Source organism: Notolabrus celidotus, chromosome 14, assembly GCF_009762535.1.
Source record: "Notolabrus celidotus isolate fNotCel1 chromosome 14, fNotCel1.pri, whole genome shotgun sequence".
Lineage (NCBI taxonomy): Eukaryota > Metazoa > Chordata > Actinopteri > Labriformes > Labridae > Notolabrus > Notolabrus celidotus.
The window spans coordinates 12,015,122-12,029,583 of NC_048285.1; the positions used below are offsets into that span (position 1 = coordinate 12,015,122).

At 39.2% G+C, this 14,462-nt stretch overlaps 1 protein-coding gene across 3 annotated transcripts in view; it reads right to left on the reverse strand.

Moving 5' to 3' along the window:
• Positions 1-552: 552 nt before the first annotated feature.
• The window catches only part of relt (RELT TNF receptor), a 28,400-nt gene continuing 14,490 nt past the window's right edge, over positions 553-14,462 (reverse strand). For all 3 annotated transcript variants that reach the window (XM_034700458.1, XM_034700461.1, XM_034700459.1), the window contains 8 exons: positions 13,968-14,152; positions 13,577-13,629; positions 13,202-13,456; positions 7,141-7,221; positions 6,607-6,685; positions 4,666-5,046; positions 2,911-3,033; positions 553-2,415 (listed from right to left, as the gene is read on the reverse strand). In XM_034700458.1, the coding sequence (XP_034556349.1) occupies positions 2,412-2,415; positions 2,911-3,033; positions 4,666-5,046; positions 6,607-6,685; positions 7,141-7,221; positions 13,202-13,456; positions 13,577-13,629; positions 13,968-14,152 (1,161 nt within the window). In that variant the 3' untranslated portion in view covers positions 553-2,411. The remainder of the gene's footprint in view (positions 2,416-2,910; positions 3,034-4,665; positions 5,047-6,606; positions 6,686-7,140; positions 7,222-13,201; positions 13,457-13,576; positions 13,630-13,967; positions 14,153-14,462) is intronic.

Below are 14,462 nucleotides of genomic sequence, written 5' to 3' on the forward strand. Positions count from 1 at the left end.
TCTGTATTAATTTCAGTCTGTGTTATCACCAGATAAAAAAATCCCCTCAGGAAATTTAATTTAGACACTATAATTTGAGTCAAAGACGATATCCTCCTTTCATTATGGCTTAGTTAACTGAGTCTCTCAGTTGATCTCTCATGAATTATAGAGCTTTCTAGCAAAAGAGTAAAGTATTCAAACCAGAAACCTTTGTCATTGTGTAACCCAGTGGGCTATAAGTCTGGAAAATCTGACTGCTAACTGTGGGAAGGGTAAACTTAATGTCAGTGAGGCTGACCCAAGTGGTTGTTTCATTAGCGTCAACCACACTTGATTTACGTCATCAGTGGTTAACTTTATCAATTAGCACAAGGCTGCCACTAGGGGGCGGTACTGCACAACACAAGAAAGGCTATACACCCTATAACCCTGAGGATAACAGTTCAGCAGTTCTCTCAAATACACTAAGTACTCACACCTTTACCTCATACAGCCTCAAAGAACATCACACACGCAGACTGAGAGCTGAGTTTCTGTAAGTCAACATGAAGAACAGCAGACAAGACAACATTTAAAATACACCTCCTCTTTATTTCAAGAGTAAAAAGATCATACAGAAAAGTTTCATATTATAAATGCAATCTACAAACTTGATGAGATGAAAGTTTTTTAAGATTCTTTCAGACAAGCAACTCCTCAGCTTGAAAACATTTAATAATAATCCTTAAAAAAAACTAAGAATAGTCATGAAAACAGATGATATGAACACATCTAACTGCGGCAACCAATAAAAATCCAGTCCTCCAGACAATTTGTCATATGACTTGTAACAACATAATGAGAAAATATGAAAATGAGCAGCTAAAAAACCTCCATGCTTACTGTACACTCTTTAAAACCCACGAGGATGTGAAGCAAAGCCGACTGAGCAGCAAGACTTTGAGGCATCTCAACCACTAATCTTCTGCAGCCACTGGTTGGTTTATTTAATTAAACCATAAAAAGTAAATATGCTTGTGTATGTGCATGTGTGTGTGCAGATGTGGGAGTGTTTTTTTTTTACAGTTACTGGGATTACATAATTGGAGTCTGGCTGTTCAAACTGCGTGTGTGTGCAGGACTTTAGGTTTTAAAAGTTCAGTCCAGAACAGAAACTTGAACACTTTGTTTTGTAAAATAAAAAAAATTAGGTTTCACTCAAATGGTGAAAAGTTTTCTGTTGTTTTTAAGCAGCAGTTCAGTTTATCTGTATAATGTAAGTTTGCCCGTTTTTGGTCATTGATTAGAAATGTCTGTAATTGGCGCATTTCCTTTAACTCCATTCATACAACGCCAAAATAACAAAGCCATTTTTATCTATCATCAGTATCATCAGTTTTCTACGCCCAACCCCTTCCATATTTACATATGTACATTTATTTACATGTGTTATTCTACAAAAGTAATATCTACCTCATCTTTTTTATTCACTCAAGGACTGCAACAATGGCAGCCTTTACTGCCGTTGCAATGCAGTATGGTAAAACAAAATGCTGTGATGCCTTCATGGGACCTCCTGCGCGCACTATTTGGCCTCTGATTGACTACATGGACCAAGTCTAAGAGTGTTTGAAATACAGATGTTATTCATGCTAACTGTGGGTGAAAACATGTGCATCCCTGAACGAATGTCCTCTGAACTCCCAAAGATTCAATGAGCATCTTTGAGAAGGCTACGTTCAACATCGTTCAGATACAAAACTTGAACTCACTTGCAATTTCTTATAAAAACAAAAGTAATTAAAAAATGATGGAGAATATATATATCTTTAAATATGTGCTGCCTGATTTGCTGAGTAAATTTGTCAAGAAAATCTTCATCCAGTTTGGTGAAGTTGACTCTTGTTTGCAGACAAATTGACTCAATATTTCCTTTTTTTTTTGCCTACACACGTCAGTGAGTAGAATTATTTTTTAACATTTCTGTCAGTTGTGTATTCTACAGTGTTTTAATACCTTCAATGCAAGTATATCCATGTTCTATAATGGCTGTAGATGTGTCCTGCATGGGTGTCAGCCTCTGCAAGTCTATAAATCCCATGGAAGCATAAATACAGGAGCTAAGAGTCCGTTTAGTGTCTCTCCACTCTGTCCCCTGTGTGTAATCCAAACAGAAACATTCCCTTTGGATTGGAAGCAGCTGTGATTTGAGTTTGACTCGTATGATGGTACATACTTTAAAGTTCATTATTTTTCTGTAACAATAAATACAGTTGTGTTCCTCTTATCGCGTGATTAGAAACAACCTTCTTCCAGCGGTGGGTGGTTCTTGCAGTTTGTTTCAGGGTGTCAGTCATGTAGAGACACTCTCCATGCCGGCTGTCGAGTCGTCAGCAAACGATGAGGTTATCTTCAGCGAGGTAGCTTAATCACACCTTCCTTTTGTCTGCTCATCTGGAAGAGAGAGAAAGTATGTGAAGGGGGAGGCATGGAGGGCCTGTTGATAGCCTCTGAGTCTTTTCAAAGCGCAAAGAACAACTTGTTCTTCATCGAGCTAAATTTGAAGCATAACTGATCGCCTACCTAAGGGGTATTTTAAATTGAACCCAGCAAAGGGTTATGGAAATAGGCAGAGCCACATGATTACTGCTGATTCAGAGAAAGTCCATGAATGTGCACGAGTAGATAATAAGAAACAGAAGAAGATCATTTCCACAATTATTGTAAAGGCACTCCTCTGCTAAACTGATCACCCTGTGTATAATTTTCTTTACCAGAGGAACCGATTATGTAATGCAGCCACGCAGGAATAAAGTGAGTCAATGATTTCCGACAACTTCACAACGCTAAAAATTGTAAAATCAAGGAGTGTTTAGCCTGTGGGGAAATACAGTAGAAGAAGAAAGGAGGAATTACAGGAAGTGTGTGACTGTGTGTTTCAGGCCGTACCTCCTGATGGCAGAGAATGAAGCAAAGGATTTCACCCCGAACAGGGAGTGTCGTTGTTCTTGGGAGGATCTCTTAATTTCCACGGGGACTGGTTTCTGCTCGGGGATCTGAGCCACCTGAAATCTGATCGAGTAAAAGAAATGATCAGTGTTAAAGCCAGAAAACATGCTAAAGGTTGTGTAATGTGCAGGAGCGTGATGCTGTTTGAAACAGTGGGTGAGTATAAATATATAATATTAATACACATTTAGAGGGGTTTATTTGAAATCAGGTGACTCTAATGCAGAGCTAAAAAGTAGAACTTTTATTGTGATAAATATTAAATATTGGACTCCAATGTTCATCATATATTTAAGTAAAGTTAAAGTTCAATTAAAGCTCCTGTGATAAAACTTTAAGTTTCTCTTGATTTTGGCGCCCCCTGTGGATAAATCGATAGCACTTATTTCAAGTTTATCTTATTCTTTTAAATGGACCCCTACTTTGCATTATGGCCCTTGTCTTAGGGTGAGAGGGACTGGTCATCAGGTTTTTTTGTTTGTTTGTTTGTTTGTTTGTTTGTTAGTACTTTCTTGATGTATATTCATTTATTTTTCTCTTTCCTCTCATGGTTATTATTTAATTGTTGTAGGTGCAAAATACTTCTGATTTCACTTGTTTTTGTTTATCGATCTAGTTATTTATTTCTGTCTTAATTGTAAAAAATCAATAAATATATTGTTAAAAAAAAGATGATCTTATTCCGTGAATGCATAGATATACTTACGCAACTAAAACAGCATCTTCTGCTGTCTTTTAATGCTAAAATGTATCAAATGCATGCATATTCGTTGCTGTGGAATATGTATGTCATGTCATTTTTTATGCAGTATTCAACCAATCACCTTGTCTGACACCTACTCGGCCGCAGCAGCAGTTTTGTACATTAAAAATAACCATATAGGAAAAGATAACCTTTATACTGATGGTCTTGTTTGCTTTTGTTTGATCATAAAGAAAAAGATAAATCAGCCGCCTTGTCACTACAGGTGACAGGGCGTTTCTGTTATGGACCTTCAGCTGTGGAACTCCCTACCTGAGGAAGTGAGGTCAGCTAAATCAGCACCTTCTTTTTAAATCACTCCTTAAAACCTACTTTTACAAAGAGGCATTTTTAGAGTAAAAATGTAGAATGCCTGATTTTCATTTCATTGTTATTTAAATTTTTACTTTGTTGTATAATGGATTCTGTTTCAGTGTTTTAGTGGCTACATTTTTTTACTTAGTTGAATTTCCAACACAACCTGACTGTATTACATCTTGCACTTTTAACAGCTCAGATCCTACACTTAGTGTTTTTCTATGCTTTTTAATGTTATTTTAATCTGTCTGTGTGCATTTATATCCTTGGTGTAAAGTACTTTGTAACTGTATTTTGAAAGGTGCTATACAAATTACATTTAGCATTAGTATTGTATTATAATAAAAGGCATAAAACTACTTTAAGCCTGTTTTACACCTACATAAAACCTCCATACAGGAGCTTTAAGTAAGTAGATTTAGTAAAAAAAAAAAAAAAGCAACACTACATCATAAAATGAACTATCACATATTTAAGTCCTGCACCCTTAAGCCCTTTCAGTTCTATTCAGTACATAACCTCTCATATAAATGGAGTAAAAGTATAAGGGGAAAAACTAACAGTATACATCCATTGCAGGTTCCTGTAGGTAATGTTTGTTGTTTTGTGTATCAGACAGTTTGTGTGCCTCTCACCTTCCCACAGACATCACCGTAAGCTCTCCCTCCTTCTTCTCCTTCACTTCACTCTTCTCCACTTTCTCCTGCACATTTGGCACATCAGCTTGTGTTTGACGGGTGTCAACAAACACTCCCCCCAGGAGGGGTCTCTTCTGCTGGTCGGTGGAAGAATCCAGACAGGGCAGGATGAGGTTCTGAGGGGGCTTCAGGGGATCTTTGAGGGAATCCAGGGGAGGTATGAGGACAGGGGGCCACTTTCTCTGGGCGCAGCGGGTGCAGCGGTAGCCGTGTCGGGGGGCCAAGCCGGAGAGCCCGGAGATGGTGTGGAGGTGGGACTGATGGGGGCAGAGTCTGGGGAGGGAGCGGAAGGTGGCGAGGGGAGACAGCATGGGGAACCTGGGAGGGAGAACAGGAAAGAAATTAAGAGCTTATTAGATACATAAGACAAATTTACAATTTTCAAACATTGGATACATTTAAACTTGGTTGCAACATCAAAATGAAAGATATATCAAAGCTACCGGTGAAAGTTTTGAATTCAAACTTTGCATTTAGAATTTGTTTCCCTTCATCTTCATTCTGCATGCAGTACAAAATAATCTCAACTCACACACACTGCATGATTTAGTGACATTTTCATAACATCACTACAAAGCTAGCTTAAAAAATTGTTAATGCAGAAAGTCCAAAAAATGTCTGCAACTCTGTATCTTATACTCCTCATTGTCTCCTGTAAGTATTTCTGCGTTCCTCGTTAACAGAGAGCCCAGGCAGGATGACAAGATGACAACCTGAAGGACTTAGAAAAAGCCACAAAATGTCAAAACATTGCTTTCATCTCTAAATTTGTTCATTACAAACTGAAAAAATAGAACATTTAAATCAAAAGGTTACCTCTTAATATTGTACTGTTTGTAAATGCTCAAGGCTCTTTAGTTTCACACTCTCCATTGTTCTTTTGTGCAGTTAAATACAGAACAACAGAGTTGAATGCAGCTGTTTGTGTCCTCTTATTATACCAGCTACTTGTTGACCCGTAGTAACCCCAGTGCCTCCCAAAACTCACACACACAGGATCTGAAAGCTTTCCAGATTTTTCTGCGCATATTGTGAGTCTGTGTGTCAGAATGTTGTAGAATCTGAAGCTCACATTTCACAACAGCTTGTTGAGCAGAAGAGGTCACTGACCTCTATCACTACTGTGGATTTCTCATACTAATTAAAGCGCATTGGATTTCATTACAGTCATTTAATTTGAGTTCAAAGATGTTCATTTGATTCTTCATAGAGTAAAGAGATTACTTTTTTTCACATCACTTTCTGCTGATATGAAAGCACTGAGGGAAAGTCTTATCACCGTGGTTCAGACTGTGGCATGAAGAAACATGTTGCTGGGCTTCCTAGATTCACTTCCGACTACTCGAGCAGTTTTAAAAGCTGCAACATAAACCAAAGTTACAACCACAATTAGCTTGGTCATGTAAATTATGTGACTTCAAGCTATGTGACAGCCAGTGAGCTTAGTGACAGGCTGGGGGTTTCAGCCTCATGAGCCAGGAAACTGCAGTTACCACTGTGTGAGACATTCTCTGCAGACATGAGGGTCTGAGTCACTCAACACTGAGCTACACTGGGGAAATGCAACCTACTGTAAATGTTTCTTGTTCTTGCTTATTGGTGACATGAATCACATGTATAGAGTTGATTCAATGCATTTTATGTGGACTACACTTGTTCTACCATATCATAACATAATCAAAGTGTAAAATGATCATCTTTTCATAGCTTTTTCAATCAAAATAAATCACAGTTTCTCACACCAAATGCAACATGGTTGGAAAACATACTTTTGAACACTGTAATCACTGCTCATGTTTAATTAGATTACATCAAAGTAATTATTTGTTCCTGTAACTGTGTGTGAATGAGTGTTTGTGTGTGCATGTGATTACTTACTTGATTGACGAGCCCTTGCTCATTGCCATCTCTTTGCTTTCGTACTCTAGCAGCAATTCTTCCAGTGCAGCAGCATTTTCTGGAACACACATGGACACACATTCATTTAGATGAGATTGTATTGATGATGTCAACAACTATATTAGTTAATGCTCAAATTCAAAATACCTAGCAATATTAGAAGATGAGTGAAGTTTTTAGAGAACATGCATGAAAGTTTACTCCCCTGAAAGAAGTTTCAGATACTCTGAGATTATAATAGGATTCTGTAGCCTACACAAGCTTAGTAATGTATCATTTCCTTTAAGAACATATCCCGTCTCTGTCCTCTTCCTGCTGTGTTTGCAGTGGTTTACAGAGGCTTAATTATCCTCCTCTAACAGCACATGGATATACCATAGAACAGTCTGGGTTTGCAGCAGTATAGATGACGTACTGTGACGACACCTTGTTCACCTCAAAAGCCACAAGACATAAAGTTGCTGTCTGACCGCTATAGCTTCGTAAGTGACATCACCTCTGCTCAGCACATACCTTTCTTCTCTGTAATGAGGCGAACCAGCACACTAATGGTGTCTTCATTAAGGTCATCAGAAATGTAGGGACAGTTGTTACCTTCAGAGAGACAGAAAGACAAAGAGAAAAATGAGCTTCATCAACTGACATGCTTTAGTATTGTCTGTTCATTTCAGATTCAGGACTGTAGACTAATTTTTTCTCAATGTCATTGCTTGAAAATCAAATCAGAAAAAGAATGTTTAAAAACAACATCATATGTATACATAAGAATCACCTTCATATGCTAATGTGTTTTTTTGTGTTTTTTACTATTATTTGTATTGATTGTTAGTAGCATTATTACTATTAACAGCATTATTATTAGTATTGTTTTTTTAATACTTGTTTCTTCTCTGTGTTTCGAGGAGGGGGTGACAGTAACTATCTCTGTCTGAAAATCTGCTTCGTACACATGGTGAGCCTTGAATTTGTTCTGTTTCGTTCTGAAAATGAAAATAAATAAATATATATATATATATACTGTATATAACAAATGTATATTAAAAAATTACCTTCGTATTAATGCATTTTTATAAATATTTGCAACTGATTGAAGAGTAAAATCTGACAATATATATTTTGTGCATGTGAAAACTGCCTGGTAATTTTTTTTTATATTGTCTAGTTAACATACATGCCCAAATGCCATATTTAGGTCATGGTATAACAACTATCTGTTAATGAATCCCATGATATGTCATTCAAATCTCTGAAAAAGCAAGTAGGTAGACAATAAGTTCCTTTTTTGTCAACTTCAATCCAAAATGTAGAAATGTATTCTACCCTTTTTTTGAATATATAATAAATTGCATGTCCAATCAGTCATAAACCTTTCAACATGTAGGATTGCTCTGAGTCTGCAATACAACAGTCTCACTTTCAGCTGTCAGAGACAGACCGAGCACAGTTCACACAGTGCATGTCACTGCTGGTATATCGTACCCCAGTGCACGATGGGACTGATAAGGATGGATGTGGATGACTGAACAGCAAAGAATAGATATGCCTCCATGGCAACCCCCCTTTTGACCATCCCATAATAGCAGAGCACACTGAGGCAGCTGAGAGAACAGCAATGAGGGTGAGGGGGTCCAGAATAGCTCAGTCAGCGATCATTCTCCATTCAGTTAAAACACACAGGGTTCTGTGTGTGTGTGTGTGTATGTGTGTGTGTGTGTGTGAGTGTGTGTGTGTGAGTGTGTGAGTGTGCGAGATATGCCAAACCCCCAATACCAGGTGAATATGTGTATCTGTGCGTCACAGAGTAAAACGTGACTCTATAGATGTGTGCATGTGTGAACGGATTTCTGTGCTCCTCACATGAGCAGAGTCAGGCCGTTGTTAGGCCACAACAATAGCTCTGTATCAACTGTGGCTGTTGCTATGTGAGGATAACAGCATCCATTTCACAGTGAGGCACACGTCTGCTACTATCTATTCCCTCGACAAAGTCAGACACATGTGTCTCAATGTCAGTCACATGAAGTCGACCGTCGGTGTGTTCACTTTGACTTTGGAGCTTCCAAATTGAAAGGATCAGATGATGCTCACCACTAAATTTAAGAACAGACACCCTGTTGAGCTAAAATACTAACACTGAAAGTTATAGTAACTAAATGTACCCTTAAACTCTGCCTTTTCGACTGCAGATTTCATTCAAGCTCATCACATCTCTCCTCTTATCGACCCTGCATTTGCCCTTTCTAAGTCAAACTTCTTCTCTGTCTGCAGCTCTGCAGGGTCTGATTTTAGCTCTGCCCAGCTAAGCTGAACGTGGCCTTGCTGTAATTTACCCCCATGGGTGTTCCCCCTGAATGGAGATGATCAGCGAAGTGCTTTAGTAAGAAGTTTACCTCTAACCTCAGCCCTGTCAGGTCTACGGCAGGGAGACAGACAGGGGACTGCAACAAGGAGAGTTACATAAGAGAAAGAGGGGGATAGAGCGTTTCTTTATGCAGCATCTAATACTTCTTTTTGTCCTCGGCTCATCACTTTTTCTTCATTTTCTCCCTACATTTTCAATTTTTTTCCTTTTGAACTACCTTTTTTAATTTGTCTGTACTAACTTTAAATGCCCCCCCCCCCCCCGCCTCCCCTGCCTCTTACTCTCACAGACTTACAACTTGCTACTGCATCACTGCAGTATAAGTCCTCAAAGTTATGCAGGAGGAGAGAAAGAAGGGAGCAGAGGGTGCCCTCAATTCACCCTGGTTGATGTTACTGGGAACGCAGTTTTCATCTTACTTTTTACCAGACATGTATTCAAAGTGATTACGCTATTTTCATTTCATCCTGTGTGTTTTCTTTTTCTTGTACATTATGCATAGTACTGAGAACTTTTTAAAAGCATACATTTGAAAACAAAATCAATTAAAAATGATATCATCTACATTACTAAGAACTGTCAGTGCCAACATCAAATTTGCACATTTAACTGTTTGTCTGAATTAGGTGTTTCCTATAGGAAAAACACATTCGAATTGAAGATAGATAGATAGATAGATAGATAGATAGATAGATAGATAGATAGATAGATAGATAGATAGATAGATAGATAGATAGATAGATAGATAGATAGATAGATAGATAGATAGATAGATAGATAGATAGATAGATAGATAGATAGATAGATAGATAGATAGATAGATAGATAGATAGATTGAAAACATAGACATTGAAGGCAAGGATACAGAAGAAAGAAAGAGGAGACATAAACCATGAGGTAATGATCCAATTGAATTATTGATCCAGTTGGGAAAGGAGAGATGTAGGGACAGTGTCATGTTCAGGTGAGAAGGGGAGGGGGTGTATGGGAGCTAAGAAAATCAGATGAATGGTGAGTTTAAGAGGGGAGGAGTTTCACCTTTTAGTTCAGGGACATATCAAGTATCACAACAAAGAGCTGAGAAGAAAAAAGCTTATGCAACGCTGAAAACAAAAGGCAGAGATCAATGACAAATAGATTGCTGCTGGGACTTTTTGTGACATCAGGCAAATGGCTCAAATCAAGTCCTTCTGTCTATCTCTAATGAATTTAATACTTAAGCTTGATTTCTGCAATTGGAACAAATGTTACACTGACACTCAACATGCAATCTGCTGTCTTTCAGTAGATCTGCTGACCCTGGGTCACCTTTACTAAATCCACTACACAAGCTAAACTACACGTGCTGCTCTTAAGACTTTGTGACACAGTAGAAGCTTTAAAGTTTATTGCACCAAGAGGCAAAAGAGCCACAATAAAAAGTGGTGGTTCAGGCTAAAGTGTAAGGCACAAAAATGAGCTATCAATTCATTCTATAGGCCTAGACTGCCGGAGGAACTGGCACACTGACACACTGGAATCCTAGCTCAACCCCTTCCCCCCAACCCCCTCATCACTTACTTTAACTCTGCCTGTCCCATTAAAGTTACTAACCACAGACCTTTCTGGAGTCCCTGAGCTCCATTGTCTCATAGATTCCTCTGAGCTGCCGTAGACGTCCTCCTGCTGCGGACGATCTGGACTCCAGCTGATACGGACGTGCTGGACTCCAGCGGCAACAGCTTCTACGACTCGTCTCATCACTATCACCTCTCTCTCTTACTCCCCTCTATCTGTCTTTCCAGACCCAACTCGGTCGAGGCATGATGGCTGTCTAACATGAGTCTGGTTCTGCCTGAGGTTTCTGCCTGTTAAAAGGAAGTTTGTCCTCACCACTGTAACTAGCTAAATACTGCGATGTGCAATGCTAATGATGGATTAGGTGGGGTCAGACTGAGTCTTACCCTGTCTTGAAGTTGGGTCTCTGTTCATAATTTGACATAGTGTGGTCTAGACCTCCTATGTTTGTAAAAGCGTCTTGAGATAACGTTTGTTGTGATTTGGTGCTATACAAATAAAGATTGATTGATTGATTGATTCTGGAGGTCCTCGGTGAGCTCATTGTGTCAAAAACCTTCAAGTGACTGTGACGGTGTTAGTACAGAAAAGCAGACTGAGTAAACCAGCTTTTGACGTCATGATTAACTATTCAATTAAATAACAACTGAAAGCAGTCACTGCCTTATTAAATTTTTTAAAATCCTAATAACAGTAATTCACATTATTCAATATGAAAAGTGTTTCATCAACGTCAACAGTTTGTTGTCGTGCTGAGAGAAATTAGGATCTGCTGAAGTGGCAGATGTGCTCTGACGTGACATGGCACCTGATAAAACGTATGGTTTTCTTATACATAGCTCAGCTAGCTCTCCTCTTAGCTTGAACGCACCATCAGGTGAGTAAAAGAAAAGCCGGATTAGCCTTTAAATCTGATAATGCTTACACATTAAACAAGATTAACTCAATGGATTGGCACGTAGTAAAAAGGGGGCTAGGAAATCGCAATTTCTTTTGTTTGTTTGGCTTAGCAAAAAAGAAAATACTCTGTTCAGAAGACAAAATTAAACCAAAAATTCGACATAGCTTAGAAGCAAAGGCACTTTTAGAAAATAGATTTGCTTTCTCTAAGAGATTGAGGGTGGATTATTAATTAATTAATTATTATCAATTATTAATCAAGGTATTGTTCAACACCTAAAAAAATACATTCTAGTACCTCCAAAGCTCATTCCAGGTGCTAAAAAAGTTTAGAAGGCTGGCAGGTATATTTTGTAAGCCACAAAGAGAACTAAGCAAGCTGTTACCCCTCCCTGTTTCTGTGCAACACCAAGTTAAGCTAAGCTAAGCTGAGCTAAGCTAAGCTAAGATGCGCTAGCTGCCTGCTGACCGTAGCTGCATGTTGAGCTATTAAGCATAAGAAGTTGTTATAAATCATCTCATAAAAGTCTCAGCAATAGTAAATAATTTCTCAATAGCTCACAAAACAAAGAATAGCTTTAAGCTAACTAGCATGTATTATGAGGCAACCAAGCGAGAATAATAGCAAGGCAGCAATGTTAACTGATTGACTCTGGTCGTTTTAACTGTGCATTTCGCAGGTATGCTTTGTAGTTAGACAAAAAAAATTGTATTTGAAAATACTAGGATGTCATTATCTACACTGTGGTTTTTTCTACGGTTATGCTACAATTGCTAACATATGCAGCGTGAGGGTTTTACCTGCCTCAAGACTGAGAACCAGACAGGTACAGTACATCATGTCCAACACTAACATAAAGGTAACATGAGAGTACTCTGGGGTCTATACAGAAAACATACATATTGTTTTCTTCATCATCAATACAGAATTCTGAGTAAACCTGTCAGAGGTGCATTGTCACCTTACCAAGTTAGATTTCTGCATTCAGAGGGACAGAAAATAATTCCTATTTGGGCCATAGGCTGAAGTTATCGGCTTTGTGCAAAGTCCCGGCTCGGGGACAATGTGACTATACTACTTACAAAGGACAAGAAGAAAGAGCACTCATGTTACTTACTGGCCCGTTCAGACCACAGAAAGTCACCACGGGTGTGGTGACACAACAGTTTTTTGATTGCTCACTCCTTCTCTATATTTCACTCTCTCATTCCTGTACTTTCAATTTCTATACCAATAACTCTTTCTATCACCAACCCCTAACTGCCAGTTCCCCCCTCCTTTTTTCCCCTGCTTTGCCTCTTTTTATTGTTCTTTCCATGTTTATCTAAGTCAGTCTCTCTCTGACATCAGCAGGGCGAGAGAGATGATGGGAATGCTTTTTTCCCCCTTTTCAAATAGGAAAACGGCAGAAATAGCCGAGCCTGCTTAGAAAAACATAGCATGCATGACATGCTACAAACCCTAAGAGGTCAAAGTTGAGAGAGATTAAAAAAAGGCTTGCATGTTGGCCTGCGTGCAGTCACATCACAGAGATGCATTGACTGTGGCTGCAGACAAAGGACACAGCCATTTGGGTTGGCTTGGCTTTGCCCTAACTACCACATTGTGTGCATGCGTGTGTGCTAATTTGATACTTTTATTGGAGAACGTGACAACAAACTGAACAAATCTGCTTGTTTCAGTAGTTCCCTCACGTTTTTATCATTTCTCTGCCCTTTCTTTTCTTTACTCTCTTCTCATTCCATCCCTCTTACCTTCTTTCTGTGGTGTTGTAGTTTCTTCGTCCCCTCCTTCCTTGTCAGCAGAGCAGCGGTATCCCTTCTTCTTCAGGATGTTGCAGATGAGGATGCCTAGCAGGCCCATCACGCAGAAGATGGGCACCAAAGCAAACACGGCGTACTCTGCGGACTTCTCTTCTGCGCTGCGCACAACTGTGCCATTGATGGGCCCTCCTGCACCACTGGATGGACCTTTGCCCACTGTGCGGATTGTTCTGACATGCAAAGATGCTGAAAGGGAAGAATGAGAAAAAGGAAGCAGGATGTCAGAAAGTCTTATCTTGTGACAAACGATTATTGTGAGCTGAGATAAATCAGATTTCTAGAATCAAGCTGCAAGATGATACCTACTTTTCACACAGGGACTTTGGGTGGAAACGTCCCTTGTAGCAGAGGAGTGAAACCTGCAAATTGAAAAAGAAAGACATTAGATAGATGGATGAAAAGAGGGAAAGTTGTAGACAGTGTAGGAATTAATTTAAGGATATAGCCTGTGGCGTATTTTCCTGGTGCTTGACGTAACTTGCCTATTGTGGTAAACGATGTGTGTGAATGGTTTTTCCTCACAGAGTAAATGACAGCACTTAATTTGGTCCATATTAAAGTTTATGAGGTACGTGTTTAGGCAAAGCACTTAAAATGTCAAGCCCAGCCTTCCCAGTAACTGTAAGTGGATTAAGAAGCAGACAGGTAGGCCAACTCCAAACAAAGACATACTGAGAGATAAACAGGCTTTGCTCACCCAGGCAGACAGTCTCCACAGACAGCATCAGAGGTTGCAGTACCAGGGGTGGAAACCACACGGCCAAGTATCTCACAGGAGGTGTGTGGGCGACAAAGATCTGAGTTGAGCGCTTCTGAAAAGCTTCCATTCGGGCACAGTCGGCATTGAACTTCCTCTGCTGGACTCTGGATCTGCTCACAAGCCTGAAAAGAAAGAAACTCTTTTAACTCACACAAAGGGCTAAACGCTCAAATGAAGTATTCATGTGTCGGTGTCAAAGGGTTGGAAAGTCAAACTCTGCAAAAGTATTACTCAAAGACTAGACAGGCTTAAATTATGAGTCCTGTGGTGTTGTTAACTGTCATCAAACAACAATACGCTCTTTATACTTTCTCATAAAATGTTCATAGACTTTTCAACAAAGGTAAATAGAAATAAGTAATGAATGGTAGTGTTGTTGTAACAGTAACAGCATCTGATCTACAACAACTTCATGAGTGCAACCTGCAACTT